This window comes from Chlorocebus sabaeus, chromosome 27, assembly GCF_047675955.1.
Source record: "Chlorocebus sabaeus isolate Y175 chromosome 27, mChlSab1.0.hap1, whole genome shotgun sequence".
In the NCBI taxonomy this organism is placed as follows: Eukaryota; Metazoa; Chordata; class Mammalia; order Primates; family Cercopithecidae; genus Chlorocebus; species Chlorocebus sabaeus.
Window position 1 is genome coordinate 47,541,556 of NC_132930.1, and position 25,112 is coordinate 47,566,667.

Genomic DNA, 25,112 nt, shown 5'->3' on the forward strand with positions numbered 1-25,112 from the left:
CCCATTCCCACTCAGAGGGTTGGGGAGTTACGTGAGGACATGATACCAAGAGACAGGGATCATAGGACCACCTTAGAGTCTTTCCACCACAGATTCTCACCAGTTTTATTCCTTCATCATTTGAATCCAAATTAAAGTTGCTGGTGGATTATTGATGAGTGATGCTGGAGCTAAAGTTTTAATTGACTCTAGATTCTTGTCAAATACTGAGCTGTTATTATGTCAAATTATTCTAAGAAAAGTATTGTAAATTAGCCTTTCATTTCCATGAGCCTATTTCCTACCAAATAAATACCAAAATTAAACTCAGAAATTAATGGAAATAAACTACAAATACTTACTTTTACAAACACTAAGTCACACCAAACTGTTTTAAACCTGTGATACTTGTCATTTTGGGGTCTAATTTTCTTATCTGCTAGACTGACTGAGGTGACTCAAGATACACTTTCAGTAAAGATTGGACTGTTACATCTTCTTGAAACAAGTATAGATCTTTATTTAAAAACACTTTGTCACGAAAAACACTAAAAATGCAAAACTTAAGTTAATGTAAGAGAATATCCATGTAACTACCACTTAGATTGCCAAGACCTCAAAATTTACTTCATTAAAATTTACTCAATTAAAATCTCTCTGTGCTCAAATGTAGTCATTAATTATCCTGCCTTTTATGGCAACCACTTCATAATCATGGGGATTTTATATTATTCCAGATAACTTTTTGGCAGCGACTATTCATTTCTTACCACGTTGAATCCATCCTTGTTTTCTGAGGCACACAATTACACTACATGGCTCAGTCCTGTTGCAGTCAGGTTTGACCAAGTTGCCAGGTGCCTGTCAGTGGGTTTTGAGCTCTGGCGGGTGCCATTTCCAAGGGAGGCTCCAAGACAGCCTGCCTACTTCTCTGGCCTCTTTGCTTCCCATCAGTCAGAGCTGAAATGATTCTTCTCCAACCCTGCAAATGCTAACAGTGTCCTAGAGGATTGTGGAACAACATGCTAGAAGGATCCTGGGCCCCTGAGTGACTTTAAAAAACAGCTATACCACCTACTGAGACCATTCACCTCAGAACATGAGAGAGAAGTAACCTTACTTTTTTTTTTTTTCGAGACAGGGTCTTGCTCTGTCGCCCAGGCTGGAGTTCACAGCTCATTGCAGCCTAAACCTTCCAGATTCAAGCAATCCTCCCACCTCAGCCTCCTAAGTAGCTGGGAATACAGGCACTTGCCACCGTGTCTGGCTAATTTTTTATTTTTTTATGGAGACGAGGTCTTGCTGTGTTGCCCAGACTGGTCTCAAACTCCTGGGCTCACATGATTCTCCTGCCTCAGCCTCTCAAAGTGCTGGGATTACAGGCCTGTCCTACTATTTTTTTTAGTATTATAAATTTTTTCCACAACATTTTTGGGGAGTCTCCTTGTAATACATTAGGAAACATGTTTTTTTTTTTTTTTTTTTTTGAGATGGAGTCTTGCTCTGTCGCCCAGGCTGGAGTGCAGTGGCGCAATCTTGGCTCACTGCAACCTCAGCCTCTTGAGTTCACGCCATTCTCCTGCCTCAGCCTCTCGAGTAGCTGGGACTGTAGGCACTAGCCACTATGCCCGGCTAATTTTTTGTATTCTTTAGTAGAGACGGGGTTTCACTGTGTTAGCCAGGGTGGTCTCAATCTCCTGACCTCGTAATCCGCCCGCCTTGGCCTCCTAAAGTGCTGGGATTACAGGCGTGAGCTACCACGCCCGGCCACGTGTTTTTTTTTTTTTTTTTAACTGAAATCTGTAATTCCACACAATTTTCTATCTTTTTTTTTTTTTTGAGACAGACTCTCACTCTGTCACCCAAGCTGTAATGCAGTGGTGCTATCTCAGCTCACTGTGACCTCCCCTTCTTGGGTTCAAGGGATTCTCCTGCCACAACCTCCTGAGTAGCTGGGATTACAGGCACCCACCACCATGCCTGGCTAATTTTTGTATTTTTAGTAGAAACGGGGTTTCACCGTATTGGTTAGGTTGGTTTTAAACTCCTGACCTCAAATGATCCATCCAACTGCCTCAGCCTCCCAAAGACATTTTCTTAAAATTTTTTTTACATATTTGTATACATGCATACATACATCATTTTAATATAAAATTGTGAGAAGGTTCAAGTTCATTTTTGCTTGTTGAACCCTCTCCCTTATCGTTAACCTATGTTAACAACTTAGTATGTGCCTTTTATATTTTTGTTAATTTTTTTCTATGATTATAACTTCTGTGGCTGGAGAGTCATGCACTGCATAATGAATGATGTTTGGTCGATGACAGACTGCACATATGTTGGTGGTCCCATAAGATTATAATGGATCTGAAAAATTCCTGTCTCCTAATGACATCCTAGCCGTCCTGTTGTCGTGGCACAATGCATTACATTTTTTTTTTCCCCTGAGACAGTTTCACTCTTGTCACCCAGGCTGGAGTGCAATGGCGTGATCTCGGCTCACTGCAACCTCCACCTCCCAGCTCAAGTGATTCTCCTGTCTCAGCCTCCTGAGTAGCTGGCATTACAGGCGCCCACCACCACGCCTGGCTAATTTTTGTATTTTTAGTGGAGGCAGGGTTTCACCATGTTGGCCAAGCCGATCTTGAACTCCTGACCTTAGGTGATCCGCCTGCCTTGGCCTCCCAAAGTGCTGAGTTTACAGACATGAGCCACCGTGCCCGGCCGCATTATGTTTTTGTTGTGATGCTGGCATAAACAAACCTACTGCACTACCAGGTATATACAAGTATAGCACTCTGTATATAGTATATATCTATGTCATACTGTCAACTTACACAAACCTAAATGGCATAGCCTACTACACTGTACTGTACTATGTATAATTGTATATACAATTATATATAGCACATAGTACTTGAAAACAAATGACTATGTTAGTGGTTTATATACTTACAATAGTATATATACTTTTTATCATTGTTTTAGGGTGTACTCTTACTTATGGAAAAAAAGCTAATTGTAAAACAGCTCCAGGCAGGTCCTTCAGGAGGTATCCAGAAGAGGGTACTGTTATCATAGGAAGTGACAGCTCCATATGTATTAGTGCCTCTGAAGACCTTCCAGGGGGACAAGATACAGAAGTAGAAGGTGGTGATACTGATGCTTTTTACCCTGTGTAGGCCTAGGCTAATGTGTGTGTGTGTCTTAGTTTTAAGCAAGAAAGTTTAGAACTTTTTTAAAAAGTTAAGTATCTTAATAGAGAAAAGGTTATGGAATCAAGATATGAAGAAAAACTATTTGTGTTCAGCTGTACAATGTGTTTTTGTCTTAAAGTAAATGTTATAAGAGTTCAAAAGTTCAAAAAATTTAAAAGTGTATAAAGTAAAAAATGTTAAAATACATTGATTTTATTATTGAAGAAAGAAAATTTTTAAAAATAAATTTAGTGTGTCCTAAGTGTATAGTGTTTGTGAAGTCTACAGTAGTGTACAGTAATGCACTAAGGTTTCACACTCACTCCCCACTCACTGATTCACCCAGAGCAACTGCCAGTCCTGCAAGCTCCATTTATGGTAAGTGCCCTATATAAGTGCCATTTTAAAATCTTTTATACTGTATTTTTACCTATGTTTACATACACAGGTACTTACTGTTGTGTTACAGTTGCCTACAGTATTCAGTACAGTAACATGCTGTACAGGTTTGTAGCCTAGGAGCTATAGGCTAGACCATACAGCCTAGGATTGTAGTAAGCTATGCCATCTAGGTTTGTGTAAGTTCACTATATGACAGCAGTCCCCAACCTTTTGGCACCGGGGACTGGTTTCAAGGAAGACAGTTTTTCCATGGCGTAGGGGTTGGGGGGATGCTTTCGGGATGAAACTGTTGCACCTCAGATCATCAGGCATTAGATTCTCATAAGGAGCTCACAACCTATTCCTCGCTTGTGCAGTTCACAGTAGGGTTCATGCTCCTCTGAGAATCTAATGCTGCTGCTCATCTGACAGGCAGAGCTCAGGTGGGAATGCTCACTCACCTGTTGCTCACCTCCTGCTGTGTGGCCTGGTTCCTAATACTACAGACAGGTACTGGTCCTCAACTCAGGGGTTGAGGACCCTTGATCTGTGATGTTTTCATAACAATAAGTCACCTAATGATGCGTTTCTCAGAACATACCCCACATGACTGTAATTATAGCTTGTATATATCTGTGCCAACCCCGCTCGTCAGGTAGCATTGGCTGAGGCATTTGTTGCAATGTATCACATTTCAGCTTCTGCAGGCTCAATTCTTCTAATCTCCAAGGCCACTCCCCAGTAAACTTTCTGCTGACAAATCTCAGTCTCAGGGAACCTGATCTGCTACAGTTGGTGGCAGTTGTTGTCTGAGAAAGTAGACATGTGATTTTAGAGTTTGATCTCCCGCAGGTGAGCTGGCACTGATGACCTCATCACAAGTTGTGGGTGGAATGCAAATAGTAGTAGTGGAGTTAAAAGTTTGGCTCAGCTGAGCGCGGTGGCTCGCACCTGTAATCCCAGCACTTTGGGAGGCCGAGACGGGCGGATAACGAGGTTAGGAGATAGAGACCATCCTGGCTAACACAGTGAAATCCCGTCTCTACTAAAAATACAAAAAAATAGCCAGGCGAGGTGGCGGGCACCTGTAGTCCCAGCCACTCGGGAGGCTGAGGCGGGAGAATGGCGTGAACCCAGGAGGTGGAGCTTGCAGTGAGCCGAGATTGCGCCACTGCGCTCCAGCCTGGGTCGGCAATAGCGAGAAGACTTTGGCTCAAGATGGGTTTGTCTGGCTTACCAGTGGGAGCAGCTGCACCAGCTGAGATAATACTGCACATCTGAGAAGTACAAGGCAGTTGAAGACAATAGAATTGGATGGCTGTGGCTGGGAATAATAGATCCCTTGGAAAAATACAAAAAAAAGGCCCTGGGTGATAAGCAATTAGGGCTTCCTGGGCAGCCTATAAAGAGACAGCCTGTAGCCGTAGACCCAAGACTTAGTCCTGATTGCTCCAGAGAAACTTAAATTTTCAGCTCTGGTGGTGTGCTAGGGGTTTTTTTGTTTTGTTTTGTTTTTTTGGTGATACTTAGGCTGGAGGCCCCATCCGGCTCACTTTAACCTCCGCCTCCAGGGCACAGGTGATTGTCCCAAGTAGCTGGGACTACAGGTGCGCACCACCACACGCTGTTAGCTTTTTTGTTTGTTGTTAGCTTTTTTGTTGTTTTTTAAGTACACATGGGGTTTCGCCATGTGGCCCAGTCTGGTCTCGAATTCCTGGGCTCAAGACATCTGTCTTGGCCTACCAAAGTGCTGGGATTACAGGCATGAGCCACCCCCACCTGGCCAAGATTAAGGTCTTGATCTGAAGAAAGAGAGAGCAGACCCTGAGATACAGGATGAGAACCTTTGGATTGGTATATTTAAATCTTGATTGAAATACCACAGGGAGCCAAGAAAAAAAAAATCTTGAGTATCAGACCAGCTTGGGCAACATGGCGAAACCCGTGTGAATGCAAAATATCAGGCAGGTCTCAATTTAGAAAGTTTATTTTGCCTAGGTTAAGGACATGCCTGTGACAGCCTTAGGAAGTCCTGAGACATGTGCCCAAGGTGGTTGGGGGTACTTTGCTTTTATACATTTTAGGAAGACATGAGACATCAATATGTGTAAGACGTAATTGGTTCGGTCTGGTAAGGCAGGACAACGTGAAGTGGGGGCTTCCAGGTTAGAATTAGATAAGAGGGGCCAGGTGTGACAGCTCACCCCTGTAATCCCAGTATTTTGGGAGGCCAAGGCAGGTGGATCCCTTGAGTTCAGGAGTTCAAGACCAGACTGGCCAATGTGGTGAAACCCTGTCTCTACTAAAAATCGAAAATTAGCCGGGCATGGTGACAGGTGCCTGTAATCCCAGCTACTTGGGAGGATGAAGTGGGAGAATCACTTGAACTGGGAGACGGAGGTTGCAATGAGCCAAGATTGCACCACTGCACTCCAGCCTGGAGGATGGAATGAGACTCTGTTTCAAAAACAAAAAGTAGATAAGAGACAAAAGGTTGCATTCTTTTGAGTGTTTGATCAGCCTTCCACTGAATACACAATTTAGTGAGTCTGTATTTTTACATAAACAATAGGGGAGAGGAGGCAATCAGATCCCCATTTGTCTCAGGTGAACCTTGGATAGAATTTGACTTTGAATAGAATGGGGAGGCATGTTTGCCATAAGCAGTTCCCACCTTGACTTTTCCCTTTAACTTAGTGACTTGGGGTTCCCAAGATTTATTTTCCTTTCACACTCATCTCTACAAAAAATTAGTGGGGCATGATGGCACGTAATCCCAGCTGTCTGGGTGGCTGTAATCCCAGCTATTTGGATGGCTGAGGCAGGGGGATTGTTGCTTGAGTTTGGGAGGTGGAGGTTGCAGGGAGCTGAGATTCTGCCACTGCACTCCAGCCTGGGTAACAGAATGAGACCCTGTTTCAAAAAATAATAATAAATTGTAATGAATTTTATTTAAAAAATAAATCTTGAGTATCAGATACCTCTGAGACCTGCAGAAATGGCCCCACCCTGAGCGCTCCCGCCGCCCCACAGCTTTGCTTGAAAACAATGGAGAGCTTCTGTCTTGAAAAATAAGAGATGCTTCCTCATTATTTTATAATACTTTAGGAAAAGTTTTTGGGGAGGGGAGGGAGAAACAGAAAAACCAAACAACGTTCATAATTCCCCAGATCTTTTTGTGTAGTTATACACACGCATACATATGTCATTTCATATGGAACTGTGAAAAGATTCATAAATGTATTGTTCAGGCTTTTTCTTTTTTGCTGCCCCCTCCACCTCTCCTGGTCAGTAAGTCACAAAATAACCCAGCCAAAAAGTACTGGGCCTGTTGCAGTCCAGTCAGGGGACAGAAACCATAGAGTAATTTGAACAGGGAATGTTTAAGGCATTACTAACTAGCAGGATTAGCTACCAGGAATAGCTTTAGAGAAAATTCTAAAGAATCCAGCAATAGCAGACACAGGGAGCAGCTTCCTCCCCTAGGGCTGAAGTGGGGTGCTGAAGGAAGGGACAAATTTAGCAGAATCTCTCCCCTCAAGGCTGAGATTCAGACTGTCAGAGGTTGTGGATGTAGCCCACTGGGTAGCCAAGAAGTTGGCTGACGAGCTTGAGTCAGTCTGGCAAGTGGGAACCCACCTATGGAGTATCACTGAACTCACTGAGAAGTTGGTAGGGGTGCCTGTGAAACTCAGTAGGAAGCTGCCCACAGGGATCGACTGAAACTTGTTGAAGGGCTGGCTAGAATGTCTGTGGAAGTAGCTGGAAAGTGGCCAGTGGGGCTGCTCATGGGTGTCTAGTACACTGGCTAAGAGCTGCAGGAGCAAGAAGAAAGGAAAGCAAAGCACAGCAGCCAGAGGCCTCTTCTCTGGCAGCGTCCCTCTAGCACCCTCTGCTGACAGAGGTTAACATCGTGCCAGGTGGCAAAGGAGGTGTATTTTCTGTAGGGCATGCAGTGTGATGAGGGGTGAATTTGTAGCTGAGAGGCAGTACGTTGATAACTGGCACAGGGACAAAAGAGATTCTACTCCCAAGGAACTGCAGGACCTAATTGGTCATAAATGCAGGCCTGGGAGAGTACTATGGGTGGGCTGGGTCTGAGGGTACTGGATTAAGGCAGGTGGAACTAAGGTTGGGTAAGGGAAAGTTTATTGATGCGGGATCACTTCAGAGACACTGGATTTGACAACCTGATGAAGATTCCAACAGGTGGTGCCAACATACTGCTAGGATGGCTTTTAGTTCCTTGTAGGAGAGGGTTCACACTAAGTGAAGTAGAAATGTTAGAACTGCCAGGGCAGATGGTAAAAGAAGGCAGGAAAAGCCAGGAGAGGTGGACATGCTAGAATGTCCATATTGTGGAGGGCTGGGAAACTCAGCAGGTAACAGTGTTCTGCAGAAGGGCGCTCTGGATGCTGTATTTACCGAAGCAATAATGAAAGCTGATGAGGGAGTGGGGAGCATCGGCTTCACTGAGAATCTCAGTGGTGTCCTCTATAGACCAGGGATGGTAATAGGAGATGCCTGCTGATAACAGTGAGGGAGACAGAATCCTGACATAGAGGCCAGGTGGTGGTGTCTGTCAGAAGCAGGGTAGGCACAGTTCTCATAAAGTGACTTCAGACCTGGAACTGACTGACGGAAGGAGAGGCCAGGTCTCCAGGAGGAAGGACTGTGCAACACCATAGCAAGTGTATATGGCAGCTATTCCTACTGTCTTTCCCCCAGGGAAACCTGTGGCCATTTACTCTGAGAACTTATACATGGGAGAGGGGGATACTGAAACATTCATATGATATTGATGCCTGGAGACCTAAAGTATCATCATAGTTTCTCTGTCAGAGGTACAAGGACTCAAGCAATAAATGGAACCTTGGCCCAGATGACACCATAATGGGAGGGCTCACTCTGAAGCCATTTTCCAAGTCCCCAAATGTTACTTGGAGTGAACAGACTGTTGGAGGAACCCTCAGGTACTGGCTCCTTGGCCTGAGGATGAGAGCTCTCATAGTGAGTAAGCTCAAGTGGATGATGCTGAAACTGCCTTCCCAGCAAAGATAGTGAATTAGTATAGCAGTATGGCAACCCAGGAGAAATGGCAGAAGTTAGTGCCATCCTTAAACACCTATAGGATTCAGGGCACAGGATGGTCCCTGTCATATATTCATTTAATTCACCAGGTAGGTGCTCATAGAAGTCAGATCCTGGAGAATAACAGTTGACTCCACAAATAGTTTTGACCAAGTTATAGCCCTAATGACAGCTGGTGGGCTGGATGTGGCATAGGCAATTTTATTTTTCATTTTATTTTTTGAGACGGAGTCTCCCTGTGTCACCCAGGCTGGAGTGCAGTGGCGCGATCTCGGCTCACTGCAAGCTCCGCCTTCCGGGTTCACACCATTCTCCTGCCTCAGCCTCCCAAGTAGCTGGGACTACAGGCGCCCGCCACCACGCCTGGCTTTTTTGTATTTTTAGTAGAGATGGGGTTTCACCCTGTTAGCCAGGATGGTCTCGATCCCCTGATCTTGTGATCCGACCGCCTCAGCCTCCCAAAGTGCTGGGATTACAGGCGTGAGCCACCGCGCCCGGCCATGGCATAGGCAATTAACAAGACCTCAGGTATATGAAATGGAATTATTGATTTGGTGAACACATTCTTTTCCATCCCTGTAGAAATAGTCACTCTGAATGGACAATAGAAATTTGCACCTTGCCCCAGTGCTATGTTATCCAGCCATCCACTGTTTTGATGACATCATGCCAATCAGCATAAGCAAGAAATGGCAAGTTTGTTAGCTGTCTTGCTGTCCAACACATGGGAGATAAGCCCACAGATATTCTGGGACCCACCACAACCATGAAGTTTTTGGAAGTTTGGTGGTCTGAGGGATAGGTAGGATATCCCCTTGCAAGTAAAGGACAAACTAGTGCCTCTTTTTTTTTTTTTTATTTGAGACAGTTTCACTCTTGTTGCCCAGGCTGGAGTACAATGGCGCAATCTCAGCTCACCACAACCTCTGTACCCCAGGTTCAAGCGATTCTCCTGCCTCAGCCTTCCAAGTAGCTGGGATCACAGGGATGCGCCACTATTCCTGGCTAATTTTTTTGTTGTTGTTGTTAGTAGAGATAGGTCAGGCTGGTCTCAAACTCCCGACCTTAGGCGATCCGCCTGCCTTGGCCTCCCAAAGTGCTGGGATTACAGGCGTGAGCCACCGAGCCCGGCCACCATTTTTTTTTTTTTTTTTTTTCAAGAGACTGGGTCTCACTATATTGCTCAGGCTGTCCTCAAATTCTTGGGGTCAAAGTGATCTGCTTCAGTCTCCCGAATAGCTGGGACTACAAGTGAACACCTGGCAAAATTACTGCATTTTTAAGAATGAAGCATTAAGAATGAAGATGTCAACTGGTTGAGTCATCCGGCAACGTGGTTAACCACATTAACCATTAAGAGTGAACCATAACACCTGATAGGCATCTCTGGGTTTAGGGAGTGGAGGCAGCATATTCTACATTGGGAATACTGCATAGGAAAGCATCCTGTAAGAGGCCTAGGCTGTGAAGCAAGTGGCCCAGCTACTTGGACCTCCAACCCAACAGACCTTGTGATGTTAGAGGTATCTGTAGTGGGGAAAGATGCCATGTGAGGCTTAAGGCAAAGCCCCAGCAGGAAAATCTCAATGCAGACCTCCTAGAACTCTGGAGTAAGGCAATGCTATCTGCAGAAAAGAACTATAAATTTTTCAAAAACAAAACTGTCATGCTACTGGGCCCTGGTAGAGATGGAGCGTGAGGCCATGGTGACATCAAGTAACCATGAGCCAGAACTGCCAGCATGAGCTGGTTCTGTCAGACCCACGGAGAGGTGGGCGTGCAGCTGTCCATTGCAAATTGGAAGTGGCTCATTTAGTGCTAGGTACAAGCAGGCCCAACCAAGCTTCTCGTGTGGCCCAGAACCCATGACATCATTGGTGCTGGCACTGGTACTTCTAAAGGGGGCAGTCTTAAGACCAGCTGATGGAGGCAGGAAAAGTTCGAGCTTGATTCATGGTGGGTGGGCTCTGAACAGCCTGATTTAGGTAGCCCTGGAAGACAGCGCTCAAGGGAAACCCAATGGGTAGAACGTTGGGTGGTGCCCTTGACTACTTGGTGTGGAAGGAGAAGTGGCCCCAGTGTTAACACATTTGGAACTCTTGGGCAATGGTTAGTGGCTTGACAGGTTGCTCAGGTACCTGGAATAAGAAAGATTGGAAGATCAGGGGCTTCCTGGAGTAAGGCATGTGGAGGGATCTGTGGGAACAGACATGAAGTACATCCCACCTGAGAACATCCCCCATGAGGACACACTAAACCACCACATTAATAGGATGACTTGGCCAGTTGACATCTACTACCCTCTGCCATCTGCTGTGCCCATGCTGGCACACTGGGCTCTCTCATGGAGTAATCATGGGGTGGGTAGATGCTGGGCATGGCCCATAGCTTGGGGCTCCCCCTCACCAGAGCTGACCTAGCTATTTCTCTGCTGAACATCCAGTCTTCCAACAACAAAGACCAAACACTGAGTCCCCAGTTGCACCTTCCTTGGAGGGAAACAGTCATTTGACAACACTGAACCCCTTGTGCCCTAGAAGGTACAGTGATTCATCTTGGCTGGAACCAACACATGTTATAGGCATGGGTTTGCCTTTCCCGTTCTCATGGATTGAGTCAGCTCTGTCACCCAAGTTTCACAGAGTGATTGATCCACAGGATCCCGCACACAGCCAAGGAACTGCAGCAGTGGACACATGAGAATGGGACCCACTGGCTCCCTCACAGCCACACACCAAGAAGCTGCCAGCCTGATGGAGCAGCAGGATGGTCTGTGGAAGGCACAGCTCACCTCGTGGGCAGCCTGGAGGTGACACCTGCAATGAAGCAGTCACCTCCAGGGTGCAGTCTGCACTGCAAATCACTGACCAGTACTGGTGCAGTGTCCTTGGTTTGTGTGATAAATGGGTCTGGGAACCAAAAGGTGAAACTCATCACTCCCAGTGACCCACTTAGAAATCTGTATTTCTCCCCCACACTCCTCTGGGTTCTTAAGGTTTAAAGGTCTTGACTCAAAGAGAAAACCTTTCCAGCAGGGGCAAATGAAGAATGCCATATAATTTCCAGCTCTGGCTGCTGCCTGGTTATTTCGAGCTCCTCGTGCCAAGAGACTGGCTGGCAAGGAATGTAATTTCCATCTTCTGGGGTGACTGACCATGGGCATCAGATGGAGGTAGAGCTGTTACTGCCACCACACCTGGCTACCACCACACTTGGCACCACACTGGGGGCAGAGACGCACCCAGGTGATGTGATTGGCCACCTCATGGTCCCCTGCCCAAAGTTGATGGCAAATGCAGGGGCTATGGCCAGAGAAGGGCATGGTGGCCAGGGGCTTACCTCTCAGGGATGAGAGTTTGGGTTACCTGATCAGGTAAACTAAGCCACCTAGAGCAGTAGAGGAGCTAGGCAAGGGTGAGGATGAACCCTAGCATGGGCAGTAGAGTGGGGAGATGAATGTAATTTGCAACCTCAAGGCCAGCTGCAGCAACAAGATGTAGTTCATCCCAGTACCTTCCCTTTTTAAATTTCCCCAGGAAAAGGCCCACCAGAATCCTGCAGGAGCTGCTCCCAACGTCTCTGAAGCAAGTGGCTATGAGCAGCACAGTGTGGACTGTAGCGAGCACTGTGGTGCCCATATGCCCCTTTAGTACTGAAGCACTGTCCCTGCTCCTGGGACAGCCCCTCCCCAATTGCCTGGCTGCAAAGAACTTCTTTGCTCAAGGGTCCACCCCTTCCCCAGGAGTGACTGGTCCAGTGACTAGTTTGTGCAGGGGTATAAAAGCCCAGCTGCCTTGACCCATTGGGAGACACCTCTGCAGGACTGTGCTCAGCCCAGGGCAGACCTTTGAGTGACTGCATCTTAGCCATCGTCTTCCTTGGTTGGATTGTGCCTCCTTCACTCTCCAATCACCTTTTCAAATGCAAGCCTTCATCACAGAGGTGGTCTCCCAGGGGACCCCACCTTTGCCAGTGTTACGTGCATAACATCTTCGTGTACATAAGTGGGGAGATTTGGTCATTATTTTTAAAAATGAAGTCATCATCTTCAGTCAATCACTATAGCTGGAGTCATTTTCCCCCCTGCAATCTATGTTTTAACAAGGTCATTCTTTTTAGTGGCTATGTATTTCATGATGTGGATATTATGTAATTTATTCCTCAGTTTTCTTCTGATTGGTATCTACTTTATTTTCAGTCCTTTGCCAAAATGAGCAATACTGCTATAAACATTTTGGTTTAAACCTGTTTACTGTTGCATATATTTCTGTGAAACAGCCAAGAGTGAGATTATTTGGTTAGATGATTGATATTATTTTCTGTTTTTGTTGAGACAAGAACACTGTCTCTCTCTCATATATATATATGGCTGGGGTATATATAGATAAGTGTGTATATATATGTGTGTATGGGTATGTGTATATGTATATAAAAAGCAGCACACATATCCTAAGTTAAGTTTAGGTCAAAATTTCACAAACCCACACCCAGTTCAGGAAACATCACTAGCATTCCCAGAGGCCCATGTTAAGCTCCCTGTGACCCACTCCTCCCAATTCCCAAGAGTGATGTACGCATTACTAATTTTAATAAGTCTTGACTGTTTGCCTTCTAGAAAGAGTCTAACTATTTACATTTTTACCAGCAATACATGAGACTACCTCTTCCCCTCCGTTTTCAGTTATAGTTAACTTGCATTTCCCTGAGTATTGTATTCATTTCCTGTTTGGGTTTTCTGTTTTGTGTATTGCCTTTTCCTATACTTTGCTCATTTTTCTGTTGAATTGTTTGTCTTATCTTGTAAATATATGAGAACTTGTTGTATATATAGCAATTAACTCTTTGTCATTTTTGTTCCAAATAGTTTTCCCAATGCATTTATTTTCTTTTTGATGTGGTGCTAGTTGTACCAGCCTTATTAATTAATCTATCCTTTTCTATTGGATTGGAATACTATCTTTGCTGTATATAAAGTCTTGGGATCAGTCTCTGGGTTGTGCGTTCTGTTCTACAGGTCTTTTCTCTCTTTTTTTTTTTCTTTTTAAGCTTACATTTTTTTTTTTTTTTTTTCCCAAGATGGAGTCTTGCCCTATCATCCAGGTTTGAGTGCAGTGGCGCGATCTCAGGTCACTGCAACCTCCGTCTCCCAGGTTTAAGCAATTCTCCTGCCTCAGCCTCCCAAGTAGCTGGGATTGCAGGTGCTTGCCACCACACCTGGCTAATTTTTGTATTTTTAGTAGAGGCGGGATTTCACCATGTTGGCCAAACTGGTTTTGAGCTTCTGACCTCAGGTGATCTACCTGCCTTGGCCTCCCAAAGTGCTGGGACTACAGGCGTGAGTCACCGCACCTGGCCTAAGCTTACATTTCTTGTCTCTTTGTATTTTGAAATTATTTATTAAATTAAAATATCCCTGTAGAGTCTTCAGTTGGAATTGCCTTAAATTTAGAAGAATTAAACATTTTGTGATATATATCCTAATGCTGTGGCTTTTCATTTGTACAGATCTTTTTTTATGCCATTTAATAAGATTTTACATTTTCATCATTGAGAGCCTTGTATCTTTTTTTGTTGTATTTATTCTAAGTATAATGTTTTTATATTGTAAGTGGAATATTTTCCGCTATTTGCATTTCTAGGTTGTTATTTTTCCTGCAGAGGAAATGTATGTCACAGTGGTTAAGAGCACAGACTCCCAAATCATATTGCCTGGGATTGGATCCTGGTTCTGTCACTTACTGTTCAGCCCAGGCTTATTGAAATTAAAACAAAAATCTAAATTAGAAGTTTGTTTTAATGATGTTTTACTGAACCTTTAATTGCTCCACTGCAGTATTCAGTCTAAGAATTTCCCTAAACCTTTAATAATACTTTTAAGGTTTCTATAAATGTTGCCTTAGGTTTTTAGAGTCATGTATTCAAATGCAAATGCCAAATAATGATTTTTTTTTTTTTTTTTTTTTTGAGACTGAGTCTCACTCTGTCGCCCAGGCTGGAGTGCAGTGGTGCGATCTCAGCTCACTGCAAGCTCCGCCTCCCGGGTTCACGCCATTCTCCTGCCTCAGCCTCCTAAGTAGCTGGGACTACAGGTGCCCGCCACCGTGCCCGGCTAGTTTTTTGTATTTTTTTTTAGTAGAGACGGAGTTTCACCATGGTCTGGATCTCCTGACCTTGTGATCTGCCCACCTCAGCCTCCCAAAGTGCTGGGATTACAGGCGTGAGCCACCCCGCCTGGCCCAAATAATGATTTTTAATAAATGTTTTATTATATAGAGCTATCTTCAGTTAACTTGAAGGTACTTTACATAAATATTTATTGCAATGGTACTAAGCATTTTACTTGTGAATTTTATTACATTGTTTTAAGTAAGTTAATAAGGAATAAATAAGCATGATTATAGAGGTTATTTCAGTGTTAACTGTATTACTTAGATATTAGTGTTTCTTTAATGCCCCATGTTTCTTTTTTTGTTGTTTTTAAAAGCTACAGAAGTGATAAACAAGTCCAGTGTTAAGTATTCAGTACAACTTGAAGGTGGGAAGAATCGATCACCAGAAAAAAAGGTAAATCATTGCAAATATGAGTAATTTTAAACAGATAACACTCCTTTGTTCAACAGATACTTATTAAGTGTTCTACTATGTGCTAAGCACTGTAGATCTAACACCTAAAAAAAAAAAAAAAAAAAGTGTTCTTGCTCTCCAAGAGCTTATAGTTTAATTTGGATGTGGGGAGGGGCAAGTAAGTGCCATGAGAGAAGTAAGTTCAGAGTGCTCTGGGACAATAGGAGAGACATCTAACTCAGTTTTGTGCTATTTCATTTTGCCCTTCTGGGTGTTGAGGAGAAGAATCAGGGATGTCTTTCTGAAGTATGAAAATTATATCTGAGTTGAGATCTGTTGGATGATTAGGAGTTGATCAACCTAGGCTGGATGCAGTGGCTCACACGGGTAATCCTAGCACATTGGGAAGCTGAGCAGGGTGGATCACTGGAGGCCAGGAATTTGAGACCAGCTTGGGCACCATAAGGAGACTCTGTCTCTACAAAAAATAATACAAAAAAAAAAAAATTAACTGAGCATGGTGGCCTGCTCCTGTAGTCCCAACTACTCAGGAGGCTGAGGCTGGAGGATCACTTGAACCAAGGTGTTCGAGGCTGCAGTGAGCTGTGATTGCACCACAGCACTCCAGCCTGGGCAATAGAGCAAGACTCAGTCTCTAAAAAATAGAAATAAAAAATAAAAAGATCCCCACCTTTAAGGGAGTAGGGGCAGGACATTGAGAACATTTTCAAATAAGGGAAGAAAGCTTGGAACTTTGGGTAGTGGGAATAATAGAAGTTCAGAAAGGTAGGGATATAACATTCACAATGGGTTTGTTATGTGGCACGGGCTAGAGAGGAGATATAAGAAGAGGTTGTGGCCGGGCGCAGTGACTCACACCTGTAATCCCAGCACTGTGGGAGGCGGAGACGGGCAGATTATGAGGTCAGGAGATGGAGACCATCCTGGCTAACATGGTGAAACCCCGCCTCTACTAAAAATACAAAAATTAGCCAGGCGTGGTGGCGGGCGCCTGTAGTCCCAGCTACTCAGGAGGCTGAGGCAGGAGAATGGCGTGAACCCGGGAGGCAGAGCTTGCAGTGAGCTGAGATCGCTCCACTGCACTCCAGCCTGGGCAACAGAGCGAGACTCCATCTCAAAAAAAAAAAAGAAAAGAAAAGGTTGTATCACCAAAGACCTTGTGTATGAAAGTGGTAGAGGCAACATAATGTTTAAGAGAATGGACTTTGGAGTAAACTACCTGTGTTCAAGTCCCAAGCTAACTAAATTTAAACCTAAACTCCCTATAGTAAAGTGAGATAATAGGACGTGTCTCTTGGGTTGATGGGATAATTATTTGTCCCTGGGTTCATAGGATGATTATCTGCCCTTGGAGTGGAGAGAAGAGGCATCTTCCACAGAGAAGGGACTCTTCTCTTCTTCCCTCTGTAAATGAATGGAAATTGTATCTCTCAGTGGTGAACAAACTGCTCCTTGAATCCCGAAGGCAGGGGTCTGCAAACTTTTTGCTCCCTTTCTCTCAAAATAATTTTGTTGTTTTTGTTTGTTTGTTTGTTCGAGACAGCCCCTCACTCTGTCGCCCAGGGTGGAGTGCAGTGGTGTGATCACAACTTACTGCAATTTTCACCTCTACCTCCGCCACCGTGCCCAGCTAATCAATTGAGTCCTGGACTCAAGTGATCCTCCCAACTCAGCCTCCCAAGTAGCTGACACTAGAGGCACACACTATCATTGCCCAGCCAATTTTTGTATTTTTGGTAGAGACAGGGTTTCACCATGTTGCCCGGGGTGGCCTCAAACTCCTGGGCTCAAGCAATCCTCCCGCCTTGGTCTCCCAAAGTGCTGGGATTACAGGTGTGAGCCCCCATGCCTGGCCATCTCAAACTGTGTGTACTGCCTGATATATTTTAAAGTTGAAATTTAAAATCTTTATCACAAGTTTAAAAAATTGCAAAGTACGTGATTTCTGCTCTATTGTTAATATTGACATTTTTACTGTTACATTATTTAAAATATATTCACAAAAATTAAATACTGCACTTTGACAATTTGATATCCACAATCATCTCATTATTATTATTATTATTATTATTATTATTATTATTATTATTTGGAGATGGAGTCTTGCTGTGTCACCTTCACTGGAGTGCAGTGGCGCGATCTCGACTCACTGCCACCTCCACCTCCTGGGTTAAGCAATTCTCCTGCCTCAGCCTCCTGAGTAGGTGGGATTGATTACAGGTGCCCACCACCACACCCAGCTAATTTTTGTATTTTTAGTAGATATGGAGTTTCACCATGTTGGCCAGGCTGGTCTCGAACTCCTGACCTCAGGTGATCTGCCCGCCTCGGCCCCCTAAAGTGTTGGGATTACAGGTGTGAGCCACCGTGCCTGGCCTATTTTATTTATTAATTTATTTATTTACTTATTTATTATTTTTTGAGATGGAGTCTCACTCTGTCACCAAGGCGGGAGTGCAGTGATGCGATCTTGGCTCACTGCGACCTCTGTTTCCCGGGTTTAAGCGATTCTCTTGCCTCAGCCTCCCGAGCAGCTGGGGTTACAGGCGCACACCACCATGCCCGGCTAATTTTTATGTTTTTAGTAAAGACAGGGTTTCACCATATTGACCAGGCTGGTCTGGAACTCCTGACCTCATGATCCACCTGTCTGGGCCTCCCAAAGTGTTGAGATTACAGGCGTGAGCCACCATGCCCGGCCTCTTTTTATTATTATTATTATTTTGAGACTTTCTCACTGTGTCGCCCAGGCTGAAGTACAGTGTAGTGTGACCATGGCTCACTGTAGCCTTGACCTCCTGGGCTCAGGTGATCCTCTCCCCTCAGCCTCCTGAGTAGCTGGGACTATAGGCACATGACACCACGCCCAGCTAATTTTTGTATTCTTTGTAGGAAGACAGGATTTTGCCATTTTGCCCAGGCTGGTCTTGAACTCCTGGGCTCAAGCAGTCCTCCTGCCTCAGCCTCCCAAAGGGCCAGGATTACAGGTGTGAGCCCCTGTGCCCAGCCCACAATAATCCCCTTAAAAAAGACAGAGCAAGATCTTCAACAGTTTGAAATTTTATATTTTTCTTTTTCTCCTTGAATTCCTTTCTTGTTTACTCCTCCACGGAATTTTTAATGTAATTTTATGCTTGAAAGCCTACTCTTGGAAACCATGTATTTATCTGAAACAAAAATACAAGTATGCATTAAAAATTTTCATGACATATGACCAAGCGTTAAAACATTTTCTTTCAAAATTATTTAAAAGGTAATATTAATATAGTCATTCAAAGCAACATATATATATGTGTGTGTGTATATATATATATAAAATAAGCCTCGACTGTGTACGTTGGCTCACACCTGTAATCCTAGCACTTTAGGAGGCCAAAGCAGGTAGATTGCTTGAGTCCAGGAGTTTGAGACCAGCCTGGGGAACATGGTGAAACCCCACTCTACTAAAAATAGAAAAATTCGCTGGGTGTGGTGGTGAACCCCTGTAGTCACAGCTACATGGGAGGCTGAGGTGGAAGGATCACCTAAACCAGGGACATGGAGGTTGCAGTGAGCTGAGATTGTGCCACTGCACTTCAACCTGGGCAATAGAGCAAGACCCTGTCTCAAAAAAAAAAAAAAAGGAAAAGAGAAGAAACCTTAAAAATAAAGTGTTATCATAAATAAGTCCTATAATGAAATGGATAGGATTGCTTTCCCCACCTTGATTAGTTTGTGGATCTATGAATGTATATTGTACATTGATGGAATGAGAATGAGACAGGTAGAGAACTGCTATTGAGTTGGGTTTAATTTTTTTTTTTTCAAGACAGAGTCTTGCTCTGTCACCCAGGCTGGAGTGCAATGGCGCGATCTTGGCTCACTGCAACCTCCACCTTCTGGGTTCAAGTGATTCTCCTGCCTCAGCCTCCTGAGTAGCTGGGATTACAGGCATGCGCCACCATGCCCAGCTAATTTTTGTATTCTTAGTAGAGACGAGGTTTCTCCATGTTGGCCAGAATGGTCTTGAACTCTTGACCTCGTGATCCGCCCACCTCAGCCTCCCAAAGTGCTGGGTTTACAGGTGTGAGCCACTGCACCTGGCCCCAAAAATTTTTTTTAGTAGATAGATTAACATATTATTAAATAGTTTTGGTGATTTCATTTTCTATATAAATGGTCTTTACTTGGAAGTTGTAAATTATTAATCTTCTCTCTTATGCACATATGCAACATACTCCTATCCATGACATCTTTCATTACATGCATTGATTCCCGGAACAGGGGCTTGTTAGAGGCTTTTGAGCTTTTTTTTTGAGACAGAGTTTCGTTCTTGTCACCCAAGCTGGAGTGCCATGGTGCAGTCTCAGCTCACTGCAGCCTCCACCTCCTGGATTCAAGTGATTCTTCTGCCTCAGCCTCCCGAGTAGCTGGAATTACACAGGCGCCTGCCACCATGCCCAGCTAATTTTTGTATTTTTAGTAGAGACGGAGTTTCACCATGTTGGCCAGACTCATCTCAAATTCCTGACCTCAAGTGATCCACCTGTCTCAGCCTCCCAAAGTGCTGGGATTACAGGTGTGAGCTACTATGCCTGACTGGCTTTTGAGCTCTTGATCCAGATATGCATGCCTACCTTGGTTGAGAAAAATCACTGCTCTAGAAGACACTATGTGGTTTCCTTAGAAGGTCTGATCATAGAGGCCGGGCACAGTGGCTCACGCCTGTAATCCCAGCACTTTGGGAGGCTGAGGCAGGTGGATCACCAGGTCAGGAGATTGAGACCATCCTGGCTAACACAGTGAAACCCCATCTCTACTAAAAATACAAAAAAAAAAAATTAGCTGGGCATGGTGGTGGGCGCCTGTAGTCCCAGCTACTCGGGAGGCTGAGGCAGGAGAATGGCGTGAACCCGGGAGGGGAAGCTTGCAGTGAGCCCAGATCGCACCACTGCACTCCAGCCTGGGCGACAAAGCCAGACTCTGCCTCAAAAAAAAAAAAAAAAAAAAAAAGAAGTTTTGATTATAGATAATATGAAGATTGTGTCTCTGTATTACTTTAGACAAGTTTTTACCAGAAATTAGTTTGGTTTATAAATCTGTCTTATGAATCCATATTCTAATGAAATATTTTCCATTTTTCTGTAGAATCTTAAATCTTCAAGAAGTCAGACATCAAGAGGTTCCGCCAGGCTCTCTCCTCAGTCCTTCGGTGTCAGACTCACAGATCAGCTATCTACTGACCAAAAACAAAAGAGCATCAGCTCATTGGCTCTTTCAAGTTGTTTAATTCCACAGTATAATCAAGAGGCTTCAGTTCTACAGAAAAAGGAGCATGAAAGAAAGCATTTCCTAATGGAGAATATAAATAATGAAAATAAAGGAAGTATTAATCTTAAAAGAAAACATATTACATATAATAATTCTTCAGAGAAAACAAGTAAACAAATGGCATTGGAAGAAGGTACTGATGAGGCTGAAGCCCACCTAAATTCTGGGAACTCAGGAGCATTGAAAAAACATTTTTGTGATATTAGGCATTTGGATGATTGGGCAAAAAGCCAGCTGATTGAAATGCTCAAACAGGCAGCAGCCCTGGTGGTAACTCTGATGTATACTGATGGTTCCACCCAGTTAAGAGCTGACCAGGTTAGTAAACAATGATGGTTTTTGTTTGCTGTCTTGACACCATAAAAGAAGCCCATTTTCTTAGTGTCTGATTTTGATAGGAGAGCTAGAAACAAGATTTTAAGGCTTTCCCTCACCTCCAGTGGTAAGTGATTGACAATGTATAGCTCCCATCAGTTTCTTAGGAAACTGCAAAACTGTTTTCCAGAGTGGGTGTACCATTTTACTTTCCACCAGCAGTGTACTAGGGTTTCAAATTCTCCACCTCCTTGTCAACACTTGTTTTTGTCTTTTTTTTTTTTATTTTAGCCATTCTAGTGATTCTGAAGTGGTATTTCATGGTGGTTTTAAATTGTATTTCCCTATTACCTAGTGACATTGAGCATCTTTTCATGTGCTTATTGGCCATTTGTATATCTTCTTTGATATCTTCTTTCTGTTTTGATGATTTGATGAAATATCTGTTCAAATTTTTTACCCATTTTAAAATTGGGTTATTTGTGTTTTATTTTGGATCTGTAAGCATTCTTTATATATTATGATACAAGTCTCTTATAAGATATATCATTTATACTTTTGCCAATTTCTGGCTTATTTTTAAAGAATTTATTGAGGGTGTCTTTTGAAGCACAAAATTTTAAAAATTTGATCTCTGTTGATTTTTAAAAAAAAATCTTTCCCTCCCTCCCTCTCTTCTTTCCCTCCCTCCCTCCCTCCCTCCTTCCCTCCCTCTCCTTTCCTCTTTTTTCCTCTTCTTTCCTCTCCTTTCCTGCACCCATCACCTAAGCAGTATACACTGCACACAATTTGTAGTCTTTTATCCCTCACCCCCTTCCCACCCTTTCCTCCTGAGTCCCCAAAGTCCATTGTGTCATTCCTATGCCTTTGCATCCTCATAGCTTAGCTCCCACTTATGAGTGAGAACATACAATGTTTGCTTTTCCATTCCTGACTGACTTCACTTAGAATAGTAGTCTCCAGTCTCATCCAGGTCACTGCGAATGCCGTTAATTCATTCATTTTTATGGCCGAGTAGTATTCCATCATATGTATATAGCACAGTTTCTTTATTCACTCCTTGATTGATGGGCATTTGGGTTGGTTCCACATTTTTGCAATTGCAAATTGTGCTGCTAAACCATGCATGTGCAAGTATCTTTTTCATATAATGACTTCTTTTCCTCTGGGTAGATACCCAGTAGTGGGACTGCCGGATCAAATGGTAGTTCTACTTTTAGTTCTTTAAGGAATTTCCACACTGTTTGCCATAGTGGTTGTACTAGTTTACATTCCCACCAGAAATATAGAAGTGTTCCCTGTTCGCTGCATCCATGCCAATATCTATGATTTTTTGACTTTTTGATTATGGCTATTCTTGCAGGAGTAAGGTGGTATTGCATTGTGGTTTTGATTTGCGTTTCCATGATCATTAGTGATATTGAGCATTTTTTCATACATTCGGTGGCCATTTATATATCTTCTTTGGAGAATTGTCTATTCATGTCCTTAGCCCGCTTTTTGATGGGATTGTTTGTTTTTTTCTTGCTAATTTGTTTGAGTTCATTGTAGATTAAGGATATTAGTCCTTTGTCAGATGTATGGATTGTGAAAATTTTCTCCCACTCTATGGGTTGTCTGTTTACTCTGCTGACTATTCTTTTTGCTATGCAAAAGCTTTTTAGTTTAATTCTTGCTAATTTGTTTGAGTTCATTGTAGATTAAGGATATTAGTCTTTGTCAGATGTATGGATTGTGAAAATTTTCTCCCACTCTGTGGGTTGTCTGTTTCCTCTGCTGACTATAGCTTTTGCTATGCAAAAACTTTTTAGTTTAATTAAGTCTCAGTTATTTATCTTTGTTTTTATTACATTTCCTTTTGGGTTCTTGGTCATGAGATCCTTGCCTAAGCCAGTGTCTAGGAGGGTTTTTCCAATGTTCTAGAATTTTGATAGTTTCAGGTATTAGATTTAAGTCTTTGATCCATCTTGAGCTGACGTTTGTATAATGTGAGAGAGGAGGATCCAGTTTCATTTTACATGTGGCTTGCCAATGATCTCAGCACCATTTGTTGAATAGGGTGTCCTTTCCCCACTTTATGTTTTTGTTTGCTTTGTCGAAGATCAGTTGGCTATAAGTATTTGGGTTTATTGCTGGGCGCAGTGGCTCACACCTGTAATCCCAGCACTTTGGGAGGCCGAGGCGGGAGGATCATGAGGTCAGGAGATCAAGACCATTCTGGCTAACACAGTGAAACCCCGTCTCTACTAAAAATACAAAAATTAGCCGGGCGTGGTGGCGGATGCCTGTAGTCCCAGCTACTCGGGAGGCTGAGGCAGGAGAATGGCGTGAACCTGGGAGGCAGAGCTTGCAGTGAGCTGAGATCACGCCACTGGACTCCAACCTGGGCGGCAGAGCGAGACTCTGTCTCAGAAAAAAACAAAAAGTGTTTTGGTTTATTTCTGGGTTTTCTATTTGCTTCAATTGGTCTGTGTGCCTATTTTTATGCCAGTACCATGCTGTTTTGGTAATGATGCTTATAGTATAGTTTGAAATCAGGTACTGTGATGCCTCCAGATTTGTTCTTTCTGCTTAGTCTTGCTTACTTTTTATTTTTATTTTTATTTTTTTTTGAGACAGAGTCTTGCTCTGTCACCCAGGCTGGAGTGCAGTGGTGTGATCTCAGCTCACTGCAACCTCCAACTCCTGGGTTCAAGTGATTCTTCTGCCTCAGCCTCGCAAGTAGCTGGGACTAAAGGTGCGTGCCACCACGCCTGGCTAATTTTTGTATTTTTAGTAGAATGAGGTTTCACCATATTGGCCAGGTTGGTCTCGAACTCCTGACCTGGTGTTCTACCCACCTTGGCCTCCCAAAGTGCTGGGATTACAGGTATGAGCCACCATGCCTGGCCTAGGATTGTTTTTTATAGTTCTGTGAAGAATGATGGTGGTATTTTGATGGGAATTGCATTGAATTTGTAGATTGTTTTTGGCAGTGTAGTCATTTTCACAATATTGATTCTACCCATCCATGAGCATGGGATGTGTTTCCATTTGTTTGTGTCATCTGTTATTTCTTTCAGCAGTGTTTTGTAGTTTTCCATGCAAAGGTCTTTCACCTCCTTGGTTAGGTATATTCGTAAGTATTTTATTTTTTTGCAGCTATTGTAAAAGGGGTTGAATTCTTGATTTGATTCTCAGCTTAGTCACTGTTAGTGTATAGAAGAGCTACTGATTTGTGTACCTTAATTTTGTATCCAGAAACTTGACTGAATCCTTTCATCAGTTATAGGAGCTTTCTGGAGGAATCTTTAAGGTTTTCTAGGTAAACAATCATGTAATCAGCAAATAGTGACAGTCTGACTTCCTCTTTATTGATTCGGTTGCTTTTTATTTCTTTCTTTTGTCTGATTGCTCTGGCTAGGACTTCCAGTACTATATTGAAGGGAAGTGGTGAGAGTGGGCATCCTTGTGTTGTTCCAGTTCTCACGGGGAATGCTTTCAGCTTTTCTCCATTAAGTATTATGTTGCCTGTGGGTTTATAATAGATGGCTTTTATTATATTGAGGTATGTCCCTTGTGTGCCAATTTTGCTGAGAGTTTTAGTAATAAAGCAATGCTGGATTTTGCTGAATGCTTTTTCTGCATCTATTGAGATGATCGTGTGATTTTTGTTTTTAATTCTGTTTATGTGACGTATCACATTTATTGACTTGCGTATGTTAGACCATCCCTGTATCCCTGGTATGAAACCCACTTGATCATGGTGGATTATCTTTTTGATATGTTGTTGGATTTGGTTAGCTAGTATTTTGTTAAGGACTTTTGCATCTATGTTCATCAGGGATATTGGTCTGTAGTTTTCTCTTTTGGTGATATCCTTTCCTGGTATTGGTACTAGGGTGATACTGACTTCATAAAATGATTTAGTGAGGATTCCCTCTTTTTCTATCTTGTGGAATAGTGTTAATAGGATCAGTACTGATTCTTCTTTGAATGTCTGGTAGAATTCTGTTGTGAATCTGTCTGGTCCTGGACTTTTTTTGTTGGTAATTGTTTTGTTACCATTTCAATCTCACTGCTTGTTATTGGTTTGTTCAGGACATCTAATTCTTCCTGATTTAAACTAGAAGGGTTGTATCTTTCCAGGAATTTATCCATATCCTCTAGATTTTCGAGTTTATGTTTGTAAAGTTATTCATAGTAGCCTTGAGTGATCTTTTGCATTTTTGTGGTGTCAGTTGTTGTATCTCTCATTTTGTTTCTAATTGAGCT

The 25,112-nt window shown here is 43.2% G+C and overlaps 1 protein-coding gene across 1 annotated transcript in view; it reads left to right on the forward strand.

Annotated features, from left to right (window-relative positions):
* POLN (DNA polymerase nu) overlaps window positions 1-25,112 on the forward strand; it is a 155,386-nt gene that overhangs the window by 2,169 nt on the left and 128,105 nt on the right. The window contains exons 2-3 of the mRNA XM_008018117.3: window positions 15,133-15,212; window positions 20,361-20,861. Coding sequence (XP_008016308.2) covers window positions 15,133-15,212; window positions 20,361-20,861 — 581 coding nt within the window. The remainder of the gene's footprint in view (window positions 1-15,132; window positions 15,213-20,360; window positions 20,862-25,112) is intronic.